Below are 25,520 nucleotides of genomic sequence, written 5' to 3' on the forward strand. Positions count from 1 at the left end.
GGTCCCCTATACATTGCAACGGTCTGTTATACATATCAACGGCCTGCTATACATAGCAACGGTCTTTTATACATAGCAACGGTCTGCTATACATAGCAACAGTCTTTTATACATAGCAACGGCCTGCTATACATAGCAACGGCCTGCTATACATAGCAACGGTCTTTTATACATAGCAACGGTCTGCTATACATAGCAACAGTCTTTTATACATAGCAACGGTCTGCTATACATAGCAACGGCCTGCTATACATAGCAACGGCCTGCTATACATAGCAACGGCCTGCTATACATAGCAACAGACTTTTATACATAGCAACGGTCTGCTATACATAGCAACGGTCTTTTATACATAGCAACAGTCTTTTATACATAGCAACGGTCTGCTATACATATCAACGGTCTGCTATACATAGCAACAGTCTTTTATACATAGCAACGGTCTGCTATACATAGCAACGGCCTGTTATACATAGCAACAGCCTGTTATACATAGCAACGGTCTCCTATACATTGCAACGGTCTGTTATACATATCAACGGCCTGCTATACATAGCAACGGTCTTTTATACATAGCAACGGTCTGCAATACATAGCAACGGTCTTTTATACATAGCAACGGTCTGCTATACATAGCAACGGCCTGCTATACATAGCAACGGCCTGCTATACATAGCAACGGCCTGCTATACATAGCAACAGACTTTTATACATAGCAACGGTCTGCTATACATAGCAACGGTCTTTTATACATAGCAACAGTCTTTTATACATAGCAACGGTCTGCTATACATAGCAACGGCCTGCTATACATAGCAACGGCCTGCTATACATGGCAACGGCCTGCTATACATAGCAACAAACTTTTATACATTGCAACGGTCTGTTATACATATCAACGGCCTGCTATACATAGCAACGGTCTTTTATACATAGCAACGGTCTGCTATACATAGCAACAGTCTTTTATACATAGCAACGGTCTGCTATACATAGCAACGGCCTGCTATACATAGCAACGGCCTGCTATACATAGCAACAGACTTTTATACATAGCAACGGTCTGCTATACATAGCAACGGTCTTTTATACATAGCAACAGTCTTTTATACATAGCAACGGTCTGCTATACATAGCAACGGCCTGCTATACATAGCAACAGCCTGCTATACATAGCAACGGCCTGCTATACATAGCAACGGCCTGCTATACATAGCAACGGCCTGCTATACATAGCAACAAACTTTTATACATAGCAACGGTCTGCTATACATAGCAACGGTCTTTTATACATAGCAACGGTCTTTTATACATAGCAACAGTCTTTTATACATAGCAACGGTCTGCTATACATAGCAACGGCCTGCTATACATAGCAACGGCCTGCTATACATAGCAACAAACTTTTATACATTGCAACGGTCTGTTATACATATCAACGGCCTGCTATACATAGCAACGGTCTTTTATACATAGCAACGGTCTGCTATACATAGCAACAGTCTTTTATACATAGCAACGGTCTGCTATACATAGCAACGGCCTGCTATACATAGCAACGGCCTGCTATACATAGCAACAGACTTTTATACATAGCAACGGTCTGCTATACATAGCAACGGTCTTTTATACATAGCAACAGTCTTTTATACATAGCAACGGTCTGCTATACATAGCAACGGCCTGCTATACATAGCAACAGCCTGCTATACATAGCAACGGCCTGCTATACATAGCAACGGCCTGCTATACATAGCAACGGCCTGCTATACATAGCAACAAACTTTTATACATAGCAACGGTCTGCTATACATAGCAACGGTCTTTTATACATAGCAACGGTCTTTTATACATAGCAACAGTCTTTTATACATAGCAACGGCCTGCTATACATAGCAACGGCCTGCTATACATAGCAACAGACTTTTATACATAGCAACGGTCTGCTATACATAGCAACGGTCTGCTATACATAGCAACAGTCTTTTATACATAGCAACGGTCTGCTATACATAGCAACGGCCTGCTATACATAGCAACATACTTTTATACATAGCAACGGTCTGCTATACATAGCAACGGTCTGCTATACATAGCAACAGACTTTTATACATAGCAACGGTTTTTTATACATAGCAACGGTCTGCTATACATATCAACAGTCTGCTATACATAGCAACAGTCTTTTATACATAGCAACGGTCTGCTATACATAGCAACAGCCTGTTATACATAGCAACAGCCTGTTATACATAGCAACGGTCTGTTATACATGGCAACGGCCTGCTATACATAGCAACGGCCTGCTATACATAGCAACAGACTTTTATACATAGCAACGGTCTGCTATACATAGCAACAGACTTTTATACATAGCAACGGTCTTTTATACATAGCAACGGTCTGCTATACATATCAACGGTCTGCTATACATAGCAACAGTCTTTTATACATAGCAACGGTCTGCTATACATAGCAACGGCCTGTTATACATAGCAACAGCCTGTTATACATAGCAACGGTCCCCTATACATTGCAACGGTCTGTTATACATATCAACGGCCTGCTATACATAGCAACGGTCTTTTATACATAGCAACGGTCTGCTATACATAGCAACAGTCTTTTATACATAGCAACGGCCTGCTATACATAGCAACGGCCTGCTATACATAGCAACGGTCTTTTATACATAGCAACGGTCTGCTATACATAGCAACAGTCTTTTATACATAGCAACGGTCTGCTATACATAGCAACGGCCTGCTATACATAGCAACGGCCTGCTATACATAGCAACGGCCTGCTATACATAGCAACAGACTTTTATACATAGCAACGGTCTGCTATACATAGCAACGGTCTTTTATACATAGCAACAGTCTTTTATACATAGCAACGGTCTTTTATACATAGCAACGGTCTGCTATACATATCAACGGTCTGCTATACATAGCAACAGTCTTTTATAAATAGCAACGGTCTGCTATACATAGCAATGGCCTGTTATACATAGCAACAGCCTGTTATACATAGCAACGGTCTCCTATACATTGCAACGGTCTGTTATACATATCAACGGCCTGCTATACATAGCAACGGTCTTTTATACATAGCAACGGTCTGCTATACATAGCAACGGTCTTTTATACATAGCAACGGTCTGCTATACATAGCAACGGCCTGCTATACATAGCAACGGCCTGCTATACATAGCAACGGCCTGCTATACATAGCAACAGACTTTTATACATAGCAACGGTCTGCTATACATAGCAACGGTCTTTTATACATAGCAACAGTCTTTTATACATAGCAACGGTCTGCTATACATAGCAACGGCCTGCTATACATAGCAACGGCCTGCTATACATGGCAACGGCCTGCTATACATAGCAACAAACTTTTATACATTGCAACGGTCTGTTATACATATCAACGGCCTGCTATACATAGCAACGGTCTTTTATACATAGCAATGGTCTGCTATACATAGCAACAGTCTTTTATACATAGCAACGGTCTGCTATACATAGCAACGGCCTGCTATACATAGCAACGGCCTGCTATACATAGCAACAGACTTTTATACATAGCAACGGTCTGCTATACATAGCAACGGTCTTTTATACATAGCAACAGTCTTTTATACATAGCAACGGTCTGCTATACATAGCAACGGCCTGCTATACATAGCAACAGCCTGCTATACATAGCAACGGCCTGCTATACATAGCAACGGCCTGCTATACATAGCAACGGCCTGCTATACATAGCAACAAACTTTTATACATAGCAACGGTCTGCTATACATAGCAACGGTCTTTTATACATAGCAACGGTCTTTTATACATAGCAACAGTCTTTTATACATAGCAACGGCCTGCTATACATAGCAACGGCCTGCTATACATAGCAACAGACTTTTATACATAGCAACGGTCTGCTATACATAGCAACGGTCTGCTATACATAGCAACAGTCTTTTATACATAGCAATGGTCTGCTATACATAGCAACGGCCTGCTATACATAGCAACATACTTTTATACATAGCAACGGTCTGCTATACATAGCAACGGTCTGCTATACATAGCAACAGACTTTTATACATAGCAACGGTTTTTTATACATAGCAACGGTCTGCTATACATATCAACGGTCTGCTATACATAGCAACAGTCTTTTATACATAGCAACGGTCTGCTATACATAGCAACAGCCTGTTATACATAGCAACAGCCTGTTATACATAGCAACGGTCTGTTATACATGGCAACGGCCTGCTATACATAGCAACGGCCTGCTATACATAGCAACAGACTTTTATACATAGCAACGGTCTGCTATACATAGCAACAGACTTTTATACATAGCAACGGTCTTTTATACATAGCAACGGTCTGCTATACATATCAACGGTCTGCTATACATAGCAACAGTCTTTTATACATAGCAACGGTCTGCTATACATAGCAACGGCCTGTTATACATAGCAACAGCCTGTTATACATAGCAACGGTCCCCTATACATTGCAACGGTCTGTTATACATATCAACGGCCTGCTATACATAGCAACGGTCTTTTATACATAGCAACGGTCTGCTATACATAGCAACAGTCTTTTATACATAGCAACGGCCTGCTATACATAGCAACGGCCTGCTATACATAGCAACGGCCTGCTATACATAGCAACAGACTTTTATACATAGCAACGGTCTGCTATACATAGCAACGGTCTTTTATACATAGCAACAGTCTTTTATACATAGCAACGGTCTGCTATACATATCAACGGTCTGCTATACATAGCAACAGTCTTTTATACATAGCAACGGTCTGCTATACATAGCAACGGCCTGTTATACATAGCAACAGCCTGTTATACATAGCAACGGTCTCCTATACATTGCAACGGTCTGTTATACATATCAACGGCCTGCTATACATAGCAACGGTCTTTTATACATAGCAACGGTCTGCTATACATAGCAACGGTCTTTTATACATAGCAACGGTCTGCTATACATAGCAACGGCCTGCTATACATAGCAACGGCCTGCTATACATAGCAACGGCCTGCTATACATAGCAACAGACTTTTATACATAGCAACGGTCTGCTATACATAGCAACGGTCTTTTATACATAGCAACAGTCTTTTATACATAGCAACGGTCTGCTATACATAGCAACGGCCTGCTATACATAGCAACGGCCTGCTATACATAGCAACGGCCTGCTATACATAGCAACGGCCTGCTATACATAGCAACAAACTTTTATACATTGCAACGGTCTGTTATACATATCAACGGCCTGCTATACATAGCAACGGTCTTTTATACATAGCAACGGTCTGCTATACATAGCAACGGCCTGCTATACATAGCAATGGCCTGCTATACATAGCAACGGCCTGCTATACATAGCAACAGACTTTTATACATAGCAACGGTCTGCTATACATAGCAACGGTCTGCTATACATAGCAACAGACTTTTATACATAGCAACGGTTTTTTATACATAGCAACGGTCTGCTATACATATCAACGGTCTGCTATACATAGCAACAGTCTTTTATACATAGCAACGGTCTGCTATACATAGCAACAAACTTTTATACATAGCAACGGTCTGCTATACATAGCAACGGTCTTTTATACATAGCAACGGTCTTTTATACATAGCAACAGTCTTTTATACATAGCAACGGCCTGCTATACATAGCAACGGCCTGCTATACATAGCAACAGACTTTTATACATAGCAACGGTCTGCTATACATAGCAACGGTCTGCTATACATAGCAACAGTCTTTTATACATAGCAACGGTCTGCTATACATAGCAACGGCCTGCTATACATAGCAACATACTTTTATACATAGCAACGGTCTGCTATACATAGCAACGGTCTGCTATACATAGCAACAGACTTTTATACATAGCAACGGTTTTTTATACATAGCAACGGTCTGCTATACATATCAACGGTCTGCTATACATAGCAACAGTCTTTTATACATAGCAACGGTCTGCTATACATAGCAACAGCCTGTTATACATAGCAACAGCCTGTTATACATAGCAACGGTCTGTTATACATGGCAACGGCCTGCTATACATAGCAACGGCCTGCTATACATAGCAACAGACTTTTATACATAGCAACGGTCTGCTATACATAGCAACAGACTTTTATACATAGCAACGGTCTTTTATACATAGCAACGGTCTGTTATACATATCAACGGTCTGCTATACATAGCAACAGTCTTTTATACATAGCAACGGTCTGCTATACATAGCAACGGCCTGTTATACATAGCAACAGCCTGTTATACATAGCAACGGTCTCCTATACATTGCAACGGTCTGTTATACATATCAACGGCCTGCTATACATAGCAACGGTCTTTTATACATAGCAACGGTCTGCTATACATAGCAACAGTCTTTTATACATAGCAACGGCCTGCTATACATAGCAACGGCCTGCTATACATAGCAACGGCCTGCTATACATAGCAACAGACTTTTATACATAGCAACGGTCTGCTATACATAGCAACGGTCTTTTATACATAGCAACAGTCTTTTATACATAGCAACGGTCTGCTATACATATCAACGGTCTGCTATACATAGCAACAGTCTTTTATACATAGCAACGGTCTGCTATACATAGCAACGGCCTGTTATACATAGCAACAGCCCTTTATACATAGCAACGGTCTCCTATACATTGCAACGGTCTGTTATACATATCAACGGCCTGCTATACATAGCAACGGTCTTTTATACATAGCAACGGTCTGCTATACATAGCAACGGTCTTTTATACATAGCAACGGTCTGCTATACATAGCAACGGCCTGCTATACATAGCAACGGCCTGCTATACATAGCAACGGCCTGCTATACATAGCAACAGACTTTTATACATAGCAACGGTCTGCTATACATAGCAACGGTCTTTTATACATAGCAACAGTCTTTTATACATAGCAACGGTCTGCTATACATAGCAACGGCCTGCTATACATAGCAACGGCCTGCTATACATAGCAACAAACTTTTATACATTGCAACGGTCTGTTATACATATCAACGGCCTGCTATACATAGCAACGGTCTTTTATACATAGCAACGGTCTGCTATACATAGCAACGGTCTTTTATACATAGCAACGGCCTGCTATACATAGCAATGGCCTGCTATACATAGCAACGGCCTGCTATACATAGCAACAGACTTTTATACATAGCAACGGTCTGCTATACATAGCAACAGACTTTTATACATAGCAACGGTCTGCTATACATAGCAACAGACTTTTATACATAGCAACGGTTTTTTATACATAGCAACGGTCTGCTATACATATCAACGGTCTGCTATACATAGCAACAGTCTTTTATACATAGCAACGGTCTGCTATACATAGCAACAGCCTGTTATACATAGCAACAGCCTGTTATACATAGCAACGGTCTGTTATACATGGCAACGGCCTGCTATACATAGCAACGGCCTGCTATACATAGCAACAGACTTTTATACATAGCAACGGTCTGCTATACATAGCAACAGACTTTTATACATAGCAACGGTCTTTTATACATAGCAACGGTCTGCTATACATATCAACGGTCTGCTATACATAGCAACAGTCTTTTATACATAGCAACGGTCTGCTATACATAGCAACGGCCTGTTATACATAGCAACAGCCTGTTATACATAGCAACGGTCTCCTATACATTGCAACGGTCTGTTATACATATCAACGGCCTGCTATACATAGCAACGGTCTTTTATACATAGCAACGGTCTGCTATACATAGCAACAGTCTTTTATACATAGCAACGGTCTGCTATACATAGCAACGGCCTGCTATACATAGCAACGGCCTGCTATACATAGCAACAGACTTTTATACATAGCAACGGTCTGCTATACATAGCAACGGTCTTTTATACATAGCAACGGTCTGCTATACATATCAACGGTCTGCTATACATAGCAACAGTCTTTTATACATAGCAACGGTATGCTATACATAGCAACGGTCTGTTATACATAGCAACGGTCTGTTAAAGAAATAACAGAACGCAGAACGCCGTGATTGACCAATCAGAATGGAGTATTCAACACAGCCGTGTAACAAAGTGATGTTAACATGATTCACATTGAAATGTGTTTCTGTTTATAACTATTAAACTGATCTGAAGTATGCATAATCTATGTTACGATTATGAGGAGTCCTTGGAATATTTCCTCCCCTTTAAGGGGCTCCTGGCCCCAAAACGTTTGAGAACCCCTGCTTTAGAAACTCTCCTTTTTATAGTTTGTCCATTAGAGAGCACCAACAACTTTAAAATTTCCCGCTTAATAAATATCTTCGTCACCATCCTATAAGGGAGTCTTATTAACAACCTTTGTTAATCGTATCTACTGTATTTATGAATGAATATTATTATAGAACACAAAAAGCTTCTCAGCTAAAGATCAAAATGAGTTTCAGCCTCAAAAGTCCAGTATCTGTGGTGCTACAGTATATTGTGGGAATTAAAATCATGTCAAGTCACCACATTAAGACTGTAAAAACTTTTCTTACAGAATGTGGAACTGAACTACGCAGCAGTGACATTTCAACAGAGAGCACAAAGAAGACAGCCGGAGCCGAATGTTATTTATGCTGCTACCAGATAAGACTCAGGAGATAACTGGAGCTGATGCTGAAATTATATCAATATGCTTTGGAGCTTTTGTAGAGCTTGTTGGTGAGAGGAAGAACCACTCTTGCCAAAACATTTAATTTTGCAATAAAGATCCGATGCATGCAGAGCTTTCATTCTGAGCATTTCCTTTCTCTCAGTTCAAAGAATACATGTTTTTAATGTTTGATGGAGGACGAGCCTGTCCAGAGTCTCTTATACTGAGGGGTTAGAGGGAGGTCGGCAGCAGTGAGTGAGGAACACATCACTTGTCTGACAGGAAGAGGCAGTACAGTGTGGTCGGAGCACAACTGAGGTGAAAATCATGAGGCGTGTTAACGGTTTCTAAAAAAAAATATGTCTGAGACAATTCAACACCTCAAGAGCAGGATAGAAGAAGAACCATACAGTACATATAGTCAAAACAGAGTATTTTGATTGCGATAACACAACACGTGTGAAATGAATTAAAAACGCAACGTATAAAAAATGGATTACCACTGGCAGGCAGGAAGATGGGTTGAGGTTCAGGAGGCTGGAGAGCAAAGGAACGAAGCAAAGTTGACGATCTGGCAACTGACGGCGGAAAAGGGGGCTGGTATTAATACCTCCATGGTGATTGGAGAATGAGACTCAGGTGAGCAGGTGGATGTGGGAGTCGGGTAGGAAAGTCTGAGTGCATCTGGTGGACGGATGGAGAACGGCAAAGACTGAGTGAATGCTGTCAGTCAATGTAGTGTAAAACGCTTCGAGCGAGGCGCTATATAAATGCAAGTCCATTTACCACCACACGTCATGTAAGCAGCTATTCTATTAGGTACTAAAAATATCTATATTTTTAAAAACCAATGACTTAATTCAGCTGTCATGGATAGAACAAACAAACATGACCAGCATCTGTATGGTAAACCACTGAAGTCTTCATCTGTACATAACACATAGAAAATAGAAGGTTCTTCACTTACATATCGTGAGAACGTTCAACTGATGAGAGACTTGCATCTTTCCTTCATCAGATAACTAATTAGAAATCTGCATGTTTAACACCCCGCCTCTTTACTTTGAAAGCACCCTGACTGGAGCGCAGATCAGTTGCGGACATTGCAGAGCTTCAGTCACACGCACCATGAAGACCTTCACCTTGATAACAGCTATAACTCTCTGCCGCTTTAGTGAGTACAACTGCATCTATTCTGGTCTACTTCTACTTATTTAAAAGTTTATCTAAAGGAAATGTTAATTTTGTTTAATTTAAACTAAATCTGCTGTGTGTTTCAGTCTGGATCTCTGTCTCAGGCTCTGAGTCTCAGACTGTGGAGGCTCAGTCTGGTGAAGAAGTCACACTGACGTGCTCCAACATGTCAAGCCATGATTCTACGACATGGTGGTCCAGAATGGTGGACAGAACCAAGGCCAGCTGTATCACTTTTATGTACAGCGCTGATGACAACGTTAGATACTGTGATGGAGTTCAAAATTGGAAATATAACATGAGATCCAACATCTCCACTCTCTTTCTCAAAATCAAAGACGTGGATTCATCTGACTCTGGACTGTATTTCTGTGAGTTTTACTCACATCGCCGTCCAATTTTCAGTGTAATACGTTTAAATGTTGAAGGTAAGGTCATTCTAAAGTCTTGTCTTTCTTTTGGTACCCATTCTTCAGTCATTTCTGTGTCTACATTTAATATACTGTAGGTTGTCTTCTAACAAAACAGACAACAAAGTGACTATTTGAACATTGACAAAATGTGATTATGATGCAAATATGTCAAAATTCAATAAAGACTAAAGTTATCTTAATTTCAGTAAAAGGCCGCAATGAGACACATGATGACGTGGACAGCCAATGCAGCCAGTGTGAAAGTAAGAGACTCCTAAAGATTTCTATCATTGTGCAGATTATCAAATGTTTGAGGGTAAAACAGTTCAGCTGAATTCAGTTTGGTCCATTTTAATTTGAGCCAGATCTCAAGTCTCTATAGAGTCTAACTTGATGATCTTTCCTGTATAAGTGAGAGACGGAACAGCAAAGCTGACGAGTATGATCCTGGGCGGTCTGACTGTCTTCCTGGTAGCGGTCATCATCGGTCTGATTGTTAAAAACAGGAAGCTTCAGACAGGTACTGTTTCTGTTTGGTTTAGTTGCTGCTGGAAATTCTCTTCAAGTTGTGTCAAAATGCAAAACTGACCAGATGTTTTGTTTCTGTCTCTTAGCTGATGAAGAAGAACAGAATCCAGAGCAAAGAGAGGTGAATACAAAGTTATCCTTTACTTTTATATATTGTTTAATAAAGTTTGACCCCAAAACAGCCGGGACTACAGTACATTGTATCGTCTAATATTAGCTTGTCCCTAAAATGATACAGTATTTGTATATGGGCCGATAATTAACAAGAAATTGCAGTACGGAAATGCTAAAATTATGTTTGAGCTACTTTAGAGCAGTGATTCTCAAAGTGGGGTCCGTGGCTCTCTGTCAGGTGGTCCACAAAATAATTTGATATCAATTATCAAATTGTGCCGTATCATTAAAAAGTACATATCTACAGATGGGGACCATTTGCACAAATAGAACAAGCATGCTGTGTCCATTACTACCACCCAGGTTAGCTCTGGGCCAATAGAAACAATCAATCTGTCATGAATCAGTCACTTCACTCAGAACGCAACGGACCGTTCCTGCAGCAGCTTAGCTTAGCTCAGCTTATTAGCCAGCTAGCTAGCTGGTGAGCATGGAGAAATATTTGAGTCAGTCCACAAGTGACGCTTGGGAATTAAAATCATGTCAAGTCACCACATTAAGACTGTAAATACTTTTCTTACAGAATGTGGACTCTGATGAACTGAACTACGCAGCAGTGACATTTCAACCGAGAGCAGAAAGAAGACAGCCGGAGCCGAATGTTATTTATGCTGCTACCAGATAAGACTCAGGAGATAACTGGAGCTGATGCTGTAATAATATCAATATGCTTTAGAGCTTTTGTAGAGCTTGTTGGTGAGAGGAAGAACCACTCTTACCAAAACATTTAATTTTGCAATAAAGATCTGATGCATGCAGAGCTTTCATTCTGAGCATTTCCTTTCTCTCAGTTCAAAGAATACATGTTTGGTGTTTGATGGAGGACGAGCCTGTCCAGAGTCTCTTATACTGAGGGGTAAGATGGAGGTCTGCAGCAGTGAGTGAGGAACACATCACTTGTTTGACAGGAAGAGGCAGTACAGTGTGGTCAGAGCACAACTGAGGTGAAAATCATGAGGCGTGTTATAGGTTTCTAAAAATAAAATGTGGCTGAGACAATTCAACACCTCAAGAGCAGGATAGAAGAAGAACCCTACAGTACATATAGTCAAATCGGAGTATTTTTATTGTGATAACACAACACGTGTGAAATGAATTAAAATGTATAAAAAATGGATTACCACTGGAAGGCAGGAAGACAGATATAGGTTGAGGTTCAGGAGGCTGGAGAGCAAAGGAACGAAGAAACATTGCCGATCTGGCAACTGACTGGGTTAAAGGGGGCTGCTATAAATACGTCCAGGGTGATGGAGAATGAGACTCAGGTGAGCAGGTGGATGTGGGAGTCAGGTGGGAAAGTCTGAGAGCATCTGGTGGACGGATGGAGAACGGCAAAGACTACAAAGCTTCATAGAAATGAGTCTTAAAGAGGACCTAGAATGCTTATTTTCAGGTGCATACTTGTATTTGGAGTGTCTTGAACATGTTTACATGCTTTAATGTTCAAAAAACACTTTACTTTTCTCACACCGGCTGTGCTGCACGGAACCTGCCTTATCCCCAAACTGCTACCAAAGGCTGTGCCATCGGTGTGTATTGAGATTAGATCCTGATGGGCAGGTTGGCACCTTGCATGACAGCTTCTGCCGTCAGTGTATGAATGTGTGTGTGAATGCTGACATGTAGTGTAAAACGCTTACCACCGGACGCCATGTAAGCAGCTATTCTATTAGGTACTAAAAATATCTATATTTCTAAAAATCAATGACTTCATTCAGCTGTCATGGATACCAACAGCTTGTGCAGAACTAACAAACATGACCAGCACCTGTAAGGTAAACCACTCAAGTCTGCATCTTTAAATAAAACAGAGAAAATAGGAAGTTCCTCACTTATATATCGTGACAATGTACAGCTGGTGAGAAACTGACGGTTTGCATCTTTCCTTCATCAGATGACTGATTAGAAATCTGCATGTTTAACACCCCACCTCTTTACTTTGAAAGCACCCTGACTGGAGCTCAGGTCAGTTGCGGACATTGCAGAGCTTCAGTCACACGCACCATGAAGACCTTCACCTTGATAACAGCTTTAATTCTCTGCAGCTTTAGTGAGTACAACTGCATCTATTCTACTTCTACTTATTCAAAAGTTTATCTAAAGGAAATGTTCATTTTGTTTAATTTAAACTAAATCTGCTGGGTTTTTTCAGGCTGGATCTCTGTCTCAGTTTCTGAGTCTCAGACTGTGGAGGCTCAGTCTGGTGAAGAAGTCACACTGACGTGCTTCAACATGTCCAGCAGTGATTCTATGATATGGTGGTCCAGAATGGTGGACGGAACCAAGGCCAGCTGTATCACTGTTATGTTCAATACTAATAGCGGCGGTTCACACTGTGATCGAGGTCAAATTTCAAAATTTGAAATGATCTCCAACATCTCCACTGTCTCTCTCAAAATCAAAGACGGGGATTCATCTGACTCTGGACTGTATTTCTGTGAGTTTTATTCACGTGGCCGTCCAACTCTCAGTGTAATACGTTTAAATGTTAAAGGTAAGGTCATTCTAAAGTCTTGTCTTTCTTTTGGTACCCATTCTTCGGTCATTTCTGTTTATACATTTAATATACTGTAGGTTGTCTTCTAACAAAACAGACAACAAAGTGACTATTTGAACATTGACAAAATATGATTATGATGCAAATATGTCATAATTCAATAAAGACTAGGGTTATCTTAATTTCAGTAAAAGGCAGCAATGAGATACATGATGACGTGGACAGCCAGTGTGAAAGTAAGATTCTCCTAAAGATTTCTATCATTGTGCAGATTATCAAATGTTTGAAGGTAAAACAGTTCAGCTGGATTCAGTTTGGTCCATTTTAATTTGAGCCAGATCTCAAGTCTCTATAGAGTCTAACTTGATGATCTTTCCTGTATAAGTGAGTGACGGAATAGCAAAGCTGACGAGTATGATCCTGGGCGGTCTGACTGTCTTCCTGGTAGCGGTCATTGTCGGTCTGGTTGTTAAAGTCAGGAAGCTGCAGACAGGTACTGTTTCTGTTTGGTTTAGTTGCTGCTGGAAATTCTCTTCAAGTTGTGTCAAAATGCAAAACTGACCAGATGTTTTGTTTCTGTCTCTTAGCTGATGGAGAAGAACAGAATCCAGAGCAAAGAGAGGTGAATACAAAGTTATCCTTTACTTTTATATATTGTTTAATAAGCACTGTCCCCTAACAGCAAATTAATCACACATTTTTAAAAACCCATTTACATTCACATATCTTGAGGTCAGAGGTCAAGGGACCTCTATGAAAATGACCATGCTAGTTTTTCCTCATCAAAATGTAGCACAAGTTTGGAGCGTTATTTAAACTCCTTCCTAACAAGCTAGTATGACATGGTTGGTACCAGTGGATTCCTTAAGTTTTTTCTAGTTTCATATGATACCAGTATCGTCACAATAATCTATAACAAGTTGCATTAATGTGTTAAAGACATTAGTGGCGTTAAAACAAATTTGCATGATCGCGTTAACTTTGACAGCCCTAATCTATTTATAAATGAATAATGGCCAAATATCAAAATGGTTGTCAGCCTCAAACATCCAGTATCTGTGTGGCTACAGTATATTGTGGGAATTAAAATCATGTCAAGTCACCACATTAAGTCTGTAAATACTTTTCTTACAGAATGTGGACTCTGATGAACTGAACTACGCAGCAGTGACATTTCAACCGAGAGCAAAAAGAAGACAGCCGGAGCCGAATGTTATTTATGCTGCTACCAGATAAGACTCAGGAGATAACTGGAGCTGATGCTGTAATAATATCAATATGCTTTAGAGCTTTTGTAGAGCTTGTTGGTGAGAGGAAGAACCACTCTTGCCTAAACATTTAATTTTGCAATAAAGATCTGATGCATGCAGAGCTTTCATTCTGAGCATTTCCTTTCTCTGAGTCAAAGAATACATGTTTGGTGTTTGATGGAGGACGAGCCTGTCCAGAGTCTCTTATACTGAGGGCTTAGATGGAGGTCTGCAGCAGTGAGTGAGGAACACATCACTTGTTTGACAGGAAGAGGCAGTACAGTGTGGTCAGAGCACAACTGAGGTGAAAATCATGAGGCCTGTTAAAGGTTTCTAAAAATAAAATGTGGCTGAGACAATTCAACACCTCAAGAGCAGGATAGAAGAAGAACCATACTGTACATATAGTCCAAACAGAGTATTTTGATTGTGATACCATAACACGTGTGAAATGAATTAAAATGTATAAAAAATGGATTACCACTGGCAGGTAGGTAGACGGGTTGAGGTTCAGGAGGCTGGAGAGCAAAGGAACGAAGCAACGTTGACAATCTGGCAACTGACTGTGGAAAAGGGGGCTGGTTTAAATACCTCCAGGGTGATTGAAGAATAGGACTCAGGTGAGCAGGTGGATGTGGGAGTCAGGTGGGAAAGTCTGAGGACATCTGGTGCTTATTTTCAGGTGCGTACTTGTATTTGGAGTGTCTTGAACATGTTTACATGCTTTAATGTTCAAAAAACATGTTACTTTTCTCACACCGGCTGTGCTGCACGGAACCTGCACGGAACCTGCCTTATCCCCAAACTGCTCCGAAGGCTGTGCCATCGGTGTGAATTGAGATTAGATCCTGATGGGCAGGTTGGCACCTTGCATGCCAGCTTCTGCCGTCAGTGTATGAATGTGTGTGTGAATGCTGACATGTAGTGTAAAACGCTTACCACCGGACGCCATGTAAGCAGCTATTCTATTAGGTACTAAAAATATCTATATTTCTAAAAATCAATGACTTAATTCAGCTGTCATGGATACCAACAGCTTGTGCAGAACAAACAAACATGCATCTGTAAAACATTTTGTATGCTAAAAACAGTACCTGTGAGGGTTTCTGGACAATATCTATCATTGTTCTGTGTTGTTAATTGATTTCCAATAATAAATATATACATACATTTGCATAAAGCAAGCATATTTGCCCACTCCCAAACACAAATCCAAAACAGTGCAAGTGAAAGTCACACAATAACACAAACTAACTAACCGATCGATAAAGCGATAGACCGGCAACTACTGTGTCCTGCGAGGTGAAATTCCTGCTCTTGTGAATGGAGTCTGGTGGCTTTGAGGAGAGCAATATAACGGCTTCAGTTTCCCGTCAGAAAATGTCGCCTGATGACAATGTAAAGTGGTGAAAATATTCTAAATATACATTTAAACTGATATTGAATTTTTTAGGTGGCTAAAATAGTTTTTTCTGCCGTTAGGGAACTGAAGCAGTTATCTTTGCTCTCTTTAAAGCCACCAGACTCCATTCACAAAAACAGTAATTTCACCTTGCAGATCGTGGGAGCATACATACAACTCCTAAGGTTCCTAAATCCTATGTTTAAATGATTCCTTTGTGGAACAACCCACAAATACAGATTTTTGGAAGACTCAGCTGTGTGTGTGTGTGTGTGTGTGTGTGTGTGTGTGTGTGTGTGTGTGTGTGTGTGATACCATATGTGACTCTAAATACTCTGAATTACAGAATATGGGATCAGATGAACTGAACTACGCAGCTCTAAGTTTCCAGGCAAAGCCAAAAAGAAGCCGCAGGCCTGCACCTGAGAGAGAGATGGAGCCACATGTTGTGTACGCTGCCACCAGATAGACCCAGGAAGCAACAGAAACTCATGCTTTATGTCATTAATCTTATTAGTTGCTAGTCTAATTATCTGTTTGTGGGGTGATTCAATGAAAAGAAATACATTTTGAATAATGTTTCTGTATTTTCTCGCTCACGATTCTTTCAGTTTCTCTCGTGTCTATATTTCTTATTTTTTCTGAGAGGAAAAGAGTGTACTTAATGTGTGATGGAGGACTCAGAAAGGACACTGATGACTTCAAACTTACTTGGTCTGTGGACGGAGGAGGGAGTGGCGTACACATCACTTGTTTGACAGGAAGAGACACAGTGTGGTCTGATAACTACTGTGGTGAAACTCATGAGGCATTTGAAGTCAAAGCTCTGTGGAAACTATAAAAAGCAGGTGTGAAAACCTGTTTACGACAAAATGAAACTAGCTGCTGTAAATGTATTTAGACCTTTTGGAGAAATAGTGAAGCAATAAAATAACAAACATTTTCAAAGGGGTCCCTTGACCTTTGACCTCCAGATTTGTGAATGAAAATGGGTTCTCTTTGTACCCACGAGTCTCCCCTTTACAGACATGCCCACTTTATGGTAATCACATGCAGTTTGGGGACAAGTCATAGTCAAGTCAGCACACTGACACACTGACAGCTGTTGTTGTCTGTTGGGCTGCAGTTTGCCATGTTATGATTTGAGTACATTTTGTATGCTAAATGCAGTACCTGTGAGGGTTTCTAGACAATATTTGTAATTTTTCTGTGTTGTTAATTGATTTACAATAATAAATATATACATACATTTGCATAAAGCAGCATATTTGCCCACTCCCAAACACAAATCTAAAACAGTGCATCCGGACATTGCAGCATCAAGCATAAAAATATTACGTGACAGGTGCGTCGCTTTGTTTTTCTTGTCATATTTCATACAGTATGTCATACCAGAGCAGACTGTTACGGGTTCGGTGAGGATGCTTTCAATGACAGCTGTAGGAGTCGTGTTGTTTAAGCATCTACAATTCTTTGTGGCAACTTTTGTCTCAAATAGCGTCTGACACAGATATAACTTTGACTCTCCGACCACCAAACTTTCCTGTGAAGTCATATTTAAAAGTTTTTGCATTCGGCAAATGTGAGCAGCAAGATGAAAAACAAACCCCGCCTCTCTAAACCCTTTTATAAGAGCTCAGCGGTACAAACTATCCCTGCAGTGACGCGATTAAATGCACAATGAGGAGCTTCACCTTGATAACAGCTTTACTTCTCTGCAGCCTCAGTAAGTACTGACACCAAACCATGTAACCAGTAACCCACCAGAATATGAACCTGCAAATTAGAACTGAATGTATTCTTCTTGTTGTTGTTGTCTTATTACAGTAACTGTTGCATTACAAGCTTAGGGTTGTTTGTTTCAGGCTCCGTCTCAGGTTCTGAGTCTCAGACTGTAAAGGTTCAGTCTGGTGATGAAGTCACACTGACGTGCAACAACATTACCAGCAGTCCAACTCAGACGGACTGGTTCAGACTGATCAACAGAACCAAGCCCAGCTGCATCTCCTCTATGTACGGGTCTGAAGATGAAGCTTCGTACTGTGATGGATTTAAAAAAGAAAAATTTGAAATGAGCACCAAAGAGTCCACTGTCTTTCTTAAAATCAAGCAAGTGAATCTATCTGACTCTGGACTGTATTTCTGTGGATTCTACGTAGACCAACATAGTCATTGCCAGTGCAACACATTTAATCGTTCAAGGTAAGACTGTAATATTTACATAAATCTCGCATTTATTGCATTAAAACAGCATAAAGACAAATAAGAATCCAATACGTGTCAATGAAAATCTTTTTTTTTAAAAAAGGTAATAGTGAATCTGATGGTGAAGTGGATTTTAAGACTGAAAGTAAGATTCTCCTTTTTCATTGTGCAAGTTACCACCGAGCCAGTAATTTCAATCTTAACCACGTCTTTAAAAAATAGAGTCTAATTCTATCATCGTTCTTTTAGAGGAGTGTGATGTAACGGCAAACCTAATGAGTTTGATCCTGGGTGGTCTGACCGTTTCCCTCACCATAGTCGTCGTTGTTCTGGCTGTTAAAGTCAGGAAACTTCAGACAGGTACAGCAGATTTAGAATTTGTTACACATGATGGAAAAATCTAAAGCAAAGTATCTGATCAGTAATAATAAACTAATCACACTTTCGTCTTTTGCCATTTAGCTGTGAATGAGGAGCCGCAGCCAGAAAGAAACAAGGTGAACTCACCATTAACTTAAATAAAACTGTGTTATGGTTTTAAAGTTGCATCGAAACACATGATATGTCTGTTAATGATCTTTGTCCTGGGCTTTAACAGTTGAGGTTCATTAACTTTAATTTAATTGATTTGTAAACAAAAAATTGTTTTAACATGGTGTAAAAGTAATATGTATATGAAACAGTTCAATTTGAAATAATGTCATATTATAATTGAATTAGCTCATTTTATGTATCTCAACATTGGAATCACAGTTGTAGGACACAAAGAAAAGTTCTGTTTGGACCCATAAAATGCTTCATATATTTGATTAAATCACATTATTAGTAATTATTTGTTATATCAAGATGGATAATAACACTATATTTATCAAGCATTGCACTGCAAAGTTTAACATAAATCCAAAATGTCATTGCTGGGACTTAAAAATGCCCGTATTTGCAGAAACACTCAGTTACAGTATGTGAGATACAGTATGTGACCCTAAAAAACACTTCATTGATTTACAGAATCTGGGCTCTGATGAGCTGAACTCTGCAGCGCTGAGTTTCCTTCCGGAGACAATAAGGAACAGGAGGCCTGCATCAGAGAGAGAAGTGGAGACTCGTGTTGTTTATGCTGCCAGCAGATAGACTCCGGAAGACACTGTATTGAGGCGTTAATGCAAATTTGTTTTAACACCACTAATTTCTTTAACGCAATCAATCTTTCGGAGGTTGCAGCGGGCTCAGTTTTTACAGCTACAGAGCTATGAAAGAAGATACTGATATCATTAGAAACTAGAAACCTAAGGAATCCATCAGTACCAACCATGTCATACTAGCTTGTCATGAAGGGGGTTAGATACGATCCAAACTTCAGCACACTGACGGCTGTTGTTGCCGTCAGTTTGCCATGTTATGATTTGAGTGTATTTTTTATGCTAAATGCAGTACCTGTGAGGGTTTCTGGACAATATTTATCATTGTTTTGTGTTGTTAATTGATTTCCAATAATAAATATATACATATATTTGCATAAAGCAGCATATCTATCCACTCCCATGTTGATAAGAGTATTAAATACTTGACAAATCTCCCTTTAATTTGATTAATTTGTGATTAATCACGATGAAGAATCATGCAATTAAATATTGTAATCGATTGACAGCCCTGTAGAACAGATGCTTTATCTTATTAATCTACTGCCAGAGTCCGTGGCTGGTATTTTGTTAAACAAAATTCCTATACTCATCGTCAGTTTCCTCCCTCTTTATTTCTGTCTCTCTCTCTCTCTGCAAAAAGTCTCCATCTTTCTTATTTTGTCTGCCTCCGATCTTCATCAAACATCAAATATGTTTGATGAGGAGGAGCCGCAAGGGACACTGATGATGGTGAAGTCAATACTCAGGCCCTGCTCACACCTGGTATTAACATGCGTCCTCAGTTTTCAGATCACAAGTGGACAGCGCTAAATACAGGTGTGAACACACTCAAGACGCATTGAGGACGCATTGAGATCTGATCTTTCACATATGACCACATTGTTTTAGCAGTGGTTACGCAAATGCGTCCTGGGCCACATTAAGGTCCGCCTACTGATCTGATGTACAGCTGGGATCCACGGGATCACCGCGCCCCTCGGGTGAATAAACAGGCAGACACGGGGTGCTTGTCAGCCAGGAAACGGCCTCTATGCTCTACTGTATGTAGACTAGGCACGCAAAGTGCATTATTATCATACTGTCGGAGATGTGTCGGTGTTTTTGTTCCTCTGCTTTGCACGGAGCTGACACCCGACCGCCCGCCCGCTTGTTCTCTGTCCTCCCTGGCTCTCTGGAGAGCTGTACCCCGCTGTTGTCTGGCAAAAGCAGCGGTGCCGGCACTGGCGGCGTGGACGTCCCGGTACAATAACCTTTTATTTTCATGTTAATACAATGTACCAGAATTAACAAATATGTAGGATATTACTACTGAAATTCATGTAATATTACGTCACAACGGCTGCTGTATTAGCCGTGTGTTTACTACGTATTTATTTGCATATGGGGCGGGGAAGTGAGATCGGATCACAAGTGGCCACTGAAGACGCATGTGGAGACGCATTTTAATGCCAGGTGTGAACAGACGTACTTAAAGCTGTCCACTTGTGATCGGATCACTGAGGACGCATGTTAATACCAGGTGTGAACAGGGCCATACTCATATGGAGAGTCAAATGGTCTGTTGGGGGGGAGTGAGTGAGATACGCATCACTTCACAGGAAGAGGCAGCAGAGTGTGGTCTGAGCACAACTGACATGAAAGCCACGAGGCCCGGCTTGCAAAAAAAAAAAAAAAAGGAACAGTGCAAAGTGACCCACTTAGGTTTAAATAGTATCAGCCTCTGTATTCGTACACACTGCTGGAAAATATAGTAAAGAAAATAAATGGTAATAGAATAAATCAGCTACCTGTGGTGACAAACATTGTCTGTATGAGTCAAAAATAAAGTCTCAGGCTTTACAGGAAGGCTTCAGCCATCACCACAAACATGAACACAAAATGTCATTGTGTCAAACTAGGCAGCGCTGATCAAATATGAATCAATATTCTGTTACTGTAATACCTATTTCTCTCCTCAAATGTTTTCAGAAACATCTTGTAGTGTACTGTTTAGCTGTAAAATGAGAAAGTCTTTGACCCGGCAGCCATGTTGAGATCAAGTTCAGGAAATACCAAGCACCGCCCACCAGCCAGAGCACACTTTCTCATTTTACAGGTCTCATCAGAGCTGCCTAGTTTGACGGTTTGATCTTAGGTGGCGAGTGATTGACAGCTGCCTCTGTTGAATGACCAGCCAATAGGAACGCTCTCTATCTCTCTGAAATGACCTGTGATTGGCCAAAGTCTTTCATCACGGGCTAGATTTTTTAAAGCCTGAAAACAGAGTCATGAGGAGGTTCAGAAGTCTAGTTATGGCTCAGAAAACTTGAATTGGTGAAAGGTTATTATGGATTTTTCTGACCAATGATGCCAAACATATTCTGCCTTTTGCCACTTTAATGTGTCTAAAATCTAATTTTATAAAACAAAAAGATTAAATGTATCATTTTTATTGTATTTTTCTCTGAATATACTGACTTTTAAAGACTTCATAACTTGATTCTATGCTGACACAGTGAACGTGTATATATAAATATGTGTTTGCATGTACATGTGGGTAACAAGTTCTGTGCCCCCTCCCCCTGTCATTTTCCACTGCGGTGAAAACACTTTGTGCATGGCCTAAAGCGAAAGCCACAGAAAGACTGGCCCTCAGCTCTCTGCAAATAAAACCACATGCATCAACAACTGCACAACTTTCTCACAAAAGCTCCACTACTGTCTCTTAAAATGTGACAGTGTCTCTGTTGTCCATGCAGGAATGCATTAAGTAAGAATCCCATCAGCAGTATCGCCATCACTTCTCAAAATGTCACCTTCTTTACCGATGACACTGACCAATTTCCTCACACTCATTTCGCTCTTTATACATCAGCTCCCTGCTCGCAGAAAAACTGCCTCATGCAGCCTCATGCTTGCACAGCCAGAAGACAGTGTCTTCCTCATTAAACTGAGTTGATGTTGTAAAACTGTTGAAGTATTTTGTTTTGTTTTGTAAACATGCATTTAGCATAAAGCAAGCATATTTGCCCACTCCAATGTTGATAAGAGTATTAAATACTTGACAAATTTCCCTTTAAGGTACATTTTGAATAGATAAAAATAACAATTAACTATGGACAATCATGCGATTAACCACGATTAAATATTTTAATTGATTGACATCAAACATTTGGATACATCCCTAGTTTTTTTTTGCATCTTTATTGCTCCCTTCATTTGGCAAAATCTTTCTATCACCTTGCCTTTTTGGACACAGATGACTGTCTGACAGAGGGGAGGAGTGAGTGAGGTACACAACACTTGTTGACAGGAAGAGACAGACAGCAATGGTTTCTGAGCGCAACTGAGGTGAAATATGAGAAGTCAGAAAACTGTAATTAAAAAAAAAGAAGAAAAAAGTAAATAAACGGTTTGCCTACCTAGCCTTGGTCATAAAGAAAAAAACAATACAATCTGTGGCTAGATGTTTTGGAAAAAAAAAGTGTAGATGCTAACCAGCAGGCAAAAATAGAAGCACTAAAGTCTCAACCACAGGAAGACTGGTTTTCAGCCATAACCACACACATCAAAGGCCTCGCAGCTGCTTAATAAGTTTCCATCAACCTCTTCTGACACCGTTTCACTGCTGCACTCATCAATAAGATGGACTAATTCACCTTCAAGAAACATGTCAATATCTGCTTTCAGACTTGTGAAAGGTACAAACTCACAACCTTTATGAGAGCATTTAAATGGTAAATGGCCTTTCTAGTCCTCCAACCACTCAAAGCGCTTTACACTGCATGTCAACATTCACACATACATTCATACACTGATACACTGCAGAGGCTGCCATGCAAGGTAACAACCTGCTGCTGCAACACAGTCTCACGGCATCTATTTGTTTGGCCTACATAGACACAACTTTCCCTTTTATATCATGGCGCTCATTTTCTTCCTCGATATATCTTTGTATATCATTGCATTTGATGTACTTTGGTGTGAAGATATTTATCATGACATAACATTTTCTGAAAAATAACTTTGCGTCAATACTCATTTTCGACTTTAAACACAGGCTTGTTTATTAGGTGGCAATCTGAACCACTCGCCAGGAGTCGTGTCTAAAAGGTAACCTGCAAAAATCTGATCTGAGATCTGAAAAGATTTCCATAAACTCCCGCAAGACTTGCTGCCCGACGACCTATCCTAACCCTAACTATTCAAGATCAATGCCTAACCTTAACTATTAGAGGTCAATGCCTAACCTTAACTATTCGAGGTCAATGCCTTACCTTAACTATTGGCGATCAATACCTAACTTTAACTATTCAAAGTCAATGCCTAACCTTAGCTATTCAAGGTCAATGCCTAACCTTAGCTATTCAAAGTCAATGCCTAACCTTAGCTATTAGAGGTCAATGCCTAACCTTAGCCATTAGAGGCCAATGCCTCACCTTAGCCATTCAAGGTCAATGCCTAACCTTAGCTATTTGAGGCAAATGCCTAACCTTAGCTATAAGGGGTCAATGCCTAACCTTAACTATTAGAGATCAATGCCTAACCTTAGCTATTCAAGGTCAATGCCTAACCTTAACTATTAGAGGCCAATGCCTAACCTTAGCTATAAGGGGTCAATGCCTAACCTTAACTATTAGAGATCAATGCCTAACCTTAGCCATTCAAGGTAAATGCCTAACCTTAGCTATTCGAAGTCAATGCCTAACCTTAGCTATTAGAGGTCAATGCCTAACCTTAGCTATTAGAGGCCAATGCCTCACCTTAGCTATTAGAGGCCAATGCCTAACCTTAGCTATTAGAGGCCAATGCCTAACCTTAACTATTCGAAGTCAATGCCTAACCTTAACTATTCGAAGTCAATGCCTGACCTTAACTATTAGAGGTCAATGCCTAACCTTAACTATTGGAGATCAATGCCTAACCTTAAGTATTCAAGGTCAATGCCTAACCTTAACTATTAGAGGTCAATGCCTAACTTTAACTATTCGAGGTCAATGCCTAACCTTAGCTATTTGAGGCAAATGCCTAACCTTAGCTATAAGGGGTCAATGCCTAACCTTAACTATTAGAGGTCAATGCCTAACTTTAACTATTCAAGGCCAATGCCTAACCTTAACTATTCGAGGTCAATGCCTAACCTTAACTATTAGAGGTCAATGCCTAACCTTAACTATTCAAGGTCAATGCCTAAACTTAACTATTCGAGGTCAATGCCTAAACTTAACTGTTCGAGGTCAATGCCTAACCTTAACTATTCAAGGTCAATGCCTAACCTTAACTATTCGAGGTCAATGCCTAATCTTAACTATTCAAGGTCAATGCCTAACCTTAACTATTCGAGGTCAATGCCTAACCTTAACTATTCGAGGTCAATGCCTAACCTTAACTATTAGAGGTCAATGCCGAACCTTAGCTATTAGAGAACAAATCCTAACCTTAACTATTAGAGGCCAATGCCCAACCTTAGCTATTAGAGGCAAATGCCTAACCTTAACTATTCGAGGACAATGCCTAACCTTAACTATTAGAGGCCAATGCCTAACCTTAACTATTCAAGGCCAATGCCTAACCTTAACCATTCAAGGTCAATGCCTTCTAGACACTACTGTGTAATGGATGGACAATAATAAGTAATCACCAGTCCTAGAACAACAATAAATACCACAATTAAATTTGGGCTTCACTCTCCAATTGCAGAATATTTATCTCAGTTTTGCTCGTGTGCTGCTGGGCGCTGATGTTGCATTGGAACAACCAATTGACTTTCACTTTTTGGCAATAAACCGTCTTTATCCATGTGGACACTACCGGTTCGTTACTATATCACAGCCACAATGTGTGGCAGCTAGTTTCAGGGCAACAGATGGACTTTACTTGCAATATTTCATCTTAGTTTAACTCTACAGCACATATTCCCATCAGAGGGAGATAATATCCTCCATCTAAATGCTGCCAGGCATTAACATGTTAACTTTCACCTGTCGAGAGGCTCTAAAGCAATATGT

The 25,520-nt window shown here is 40.2% G+C and overlaps 1 protein-coding gene and 1 pseudogene across 1 annotated transcript; both read left to right on the forward strand.

Moving 5' to 3' along the window:
* The first annotated feature begins 9,856 nt into the window (after positions 1–9,856).
* Positions 9,857–16,655, forward strand: LOC141761331 (uncharacterized). Its single transcript, XM_074624667.1, has 7 exons — positions 9,857–9,902; positions 10,009–10,149; positions 10,748–10,855; positions 13,190–13,564; positions 13,920–14,027; positions 14,122–14,156; positions 16,533–16,655. Exons 1-7 carry the CDS (start codon positions 9,857–9,859, stop codon positions 16,653–16,655), a joined length of 936 nt encoding a protein of 311 aa, XP_074480768.1.
* Positions 16,656–17,866: 1,211 nt separating this feature from the next.
* On the forward strand, positions 17,867–20,074 carry LOC141761332 (uncharacterized; annotated as a pseudogene).
* The last annotated feature ends 5,446 nt before the right edge of the window (positions 20,075–25,520 follow it).

This window comes from Sebastes fasciatus, chromosome 22, assembly GCF_043250625.1.
Source record: "Sebastes fasciatus isolate fSebFas1 chromosome 22, fSebFas1.pri, whole genome shotgun sequence".
NCBI lineage: Eukaryota > Metazoa > Chordata > Actinopteri > Perciformes > Sebastidae > Sebastes > Sebastes fasciatus.